The 1,921-nt window shown below is 33.7% G+C and overlaps 1 protein-coding gene across 1 annotated transcript in view; it reads right to left on the bottom strand.

Moving 5' to 3' along the window:
- Window positions 1–1,921, bottom strand: part of LOC127853117 (omega-amidase NIT2-like) — a 17,669-nt gene extending 15,748 nt beyond the window's left edge. Inside the window, exon 1 of the mRNA XM_052387347.1 lies at window positions 1,712–1,921. Coding sequence (XP_052243307.1) covers window positions 1,712–1,721 — 10 coding nt within the window. The 5' untranslated portion in view covers window positions 1,722–1,921. The remainder of the gene's footprint in view (window positions 1–1,711) is intronic.

Here is a 1,921-nt window from a genome sequence, read left to right as displayed (position 1 = left end):
ATAAAAGGAACAAAAAACAAGTACTGATTTCATTCAGAAAAAATACTATATTAATATGTTTAAATGAATGACATTTTAAATCAAACGTTTATAAAAGCTATAAAGGAGCGTTTTCAAGAATTAACCGTTGCGTTTCCCCCCCCCCCCCCCCCAAAAAAAAAAAACAACAGTTTTGTCAGAATCAAACATACTTCTAAAGACTGACTACCGGTAATAATAACTTCTGAAAAGCCAACATTTTACTCATGTATACATGTACCACTATAAAACCACTGGATATCATGATTCCGAATTTCTGCGACACAAAAGTGGACATAAATGCTATTTTGAAATTCTGCCAATGATCAATAACCAATAGTTCAGTAAATACCATGTTATTTGCATCTGTATAGTCAAAAATACGCCATTAGCTATCCTGTATGCACGTGCCGTTTAATAATAATATAATAATAACTTTATTTCATGGAGAATTCACATAAAGAATAATTTCTTTTTTACAATGTGGTATTCAGTAAAATAACATAAGTATATATTTTGAAACATGCATACGAGACAGGGGTGATATAAATAAGTAAATGTAATAGGGCAGCACTTCATAAGTCGATGGATAGATGCTCACTTAGTAATGGCCAGGAAACACGTGTAGTGCCCCTATAGTCTACACCATACTTTCATTCGGAAATGCACTGGTATTGTTATGATAATGGCACTTATAAAAAGTATAACAATGTAAAAAGAACCGTACAAACACATCAGTTTTATCACTGACAGAATATGACACACATTGTTGATACTTGTTTTTCTTCTCTTTTATCGTGCCCAAAAAACGAAATTCCGCTGCCACGTCTTTCAAAAAACGATTGCAAAATTAAAGGGGCCTTTTCACAGATTTTGGCATTTTTTTAACTTATTCATTAAATGCTTTATATTGATAAATGTAAACATTGGATCGTAAAAGCTCCAGTAAAAAATCAAGAAAAAAATTTAAAAAAGGAAAAGAACATTGCCCGGAGCAGGTTTCGAACCAGTGACCCCTGGAGTCCTGCCAGAGTCCTGAAGTAAAAACGCTTTAGCCTACTGAGCTATTCCGCCGAGTACACATTCGTGCCGTATTTTATACCTTATATAAGCAATCTTCGTAGTTTCACAAAATTTAACGACAAAAACAGAACTCTCCAAATTATTCAATCGTTTCGCGTTGCAACGCTTTATAATTTTTAGGTTTTAAAATCGTCAAAAGATGCATATAATGGCTATATTAGAGCATGGTTAATGTTCAGTATTACTGTTTCCTCACAAATATCATAACTAAAACAAAAACTTACGAATCTGAAACAACTTTTTTCAATTTTGTCAATTTACCAAAGCGTGAAAAGATCCCTTTAAAGCACATAGCTAGAAAAAAAAACATTCTTGACTGATTTAACGCTTTTGCAGGTTAAAGCTTAGTTCGTGTAAAAGACGCCACTGAATCCGAATGATACATTACATATATGCATATCCATGTTTTTTCTTATAAAACCTTACACAGCCACTATACAGATGTTTGAGTTCATATTTTGTTCATTTTCGATAACAGAATGGACATTTCAATTACAATAAAAATGAGATGAATGGAGTTTCACATGCCTCACAAGCGCTGCTGAAAATAACAAGTCTCCGAAATGTGAAAGGAATGCGTTATATAATGTAGCTGAACTTATTGACTTACTTGACGCCATGCTTTCGTTGCACTTCTTATCCCGTTATCACCGAATCTAACACTTCTTTATCTGTGTAGGTTGGCACGTTGATGGATCTAAAACAAGTTTGGTATGAACTGCAACAGCATGTCGCCCCAGTGAGTTTTATCCTCGTATAGACTTCTCGTCTATATATCTATTATACAGTGGTAACATTTTCTTTTGAGCAGTGTTTGCAA

The sequence above is a fragment of the Dreissena polymorpha genome, chromosome 12, assembly GCF_020536995.1.
Source record: "Dreissena polymorpha isolate Duluth1 chromosome 12, UMN_Dpol_1.0, whole genome shotgun sequence".
Classification (NCBI taxonomy): domain Eukaryota; kingdom Metazoa; phylum Mollusca; class Bivalvia; order Myida; family Dreissenidae; genus Dreissena; species Dreissena polymorpha.
The sequence above is the reverse complement of the archived record's forward strand: the minus strand, read 5'-3'. Positions and strand labels throughout refer to the sequence as shown.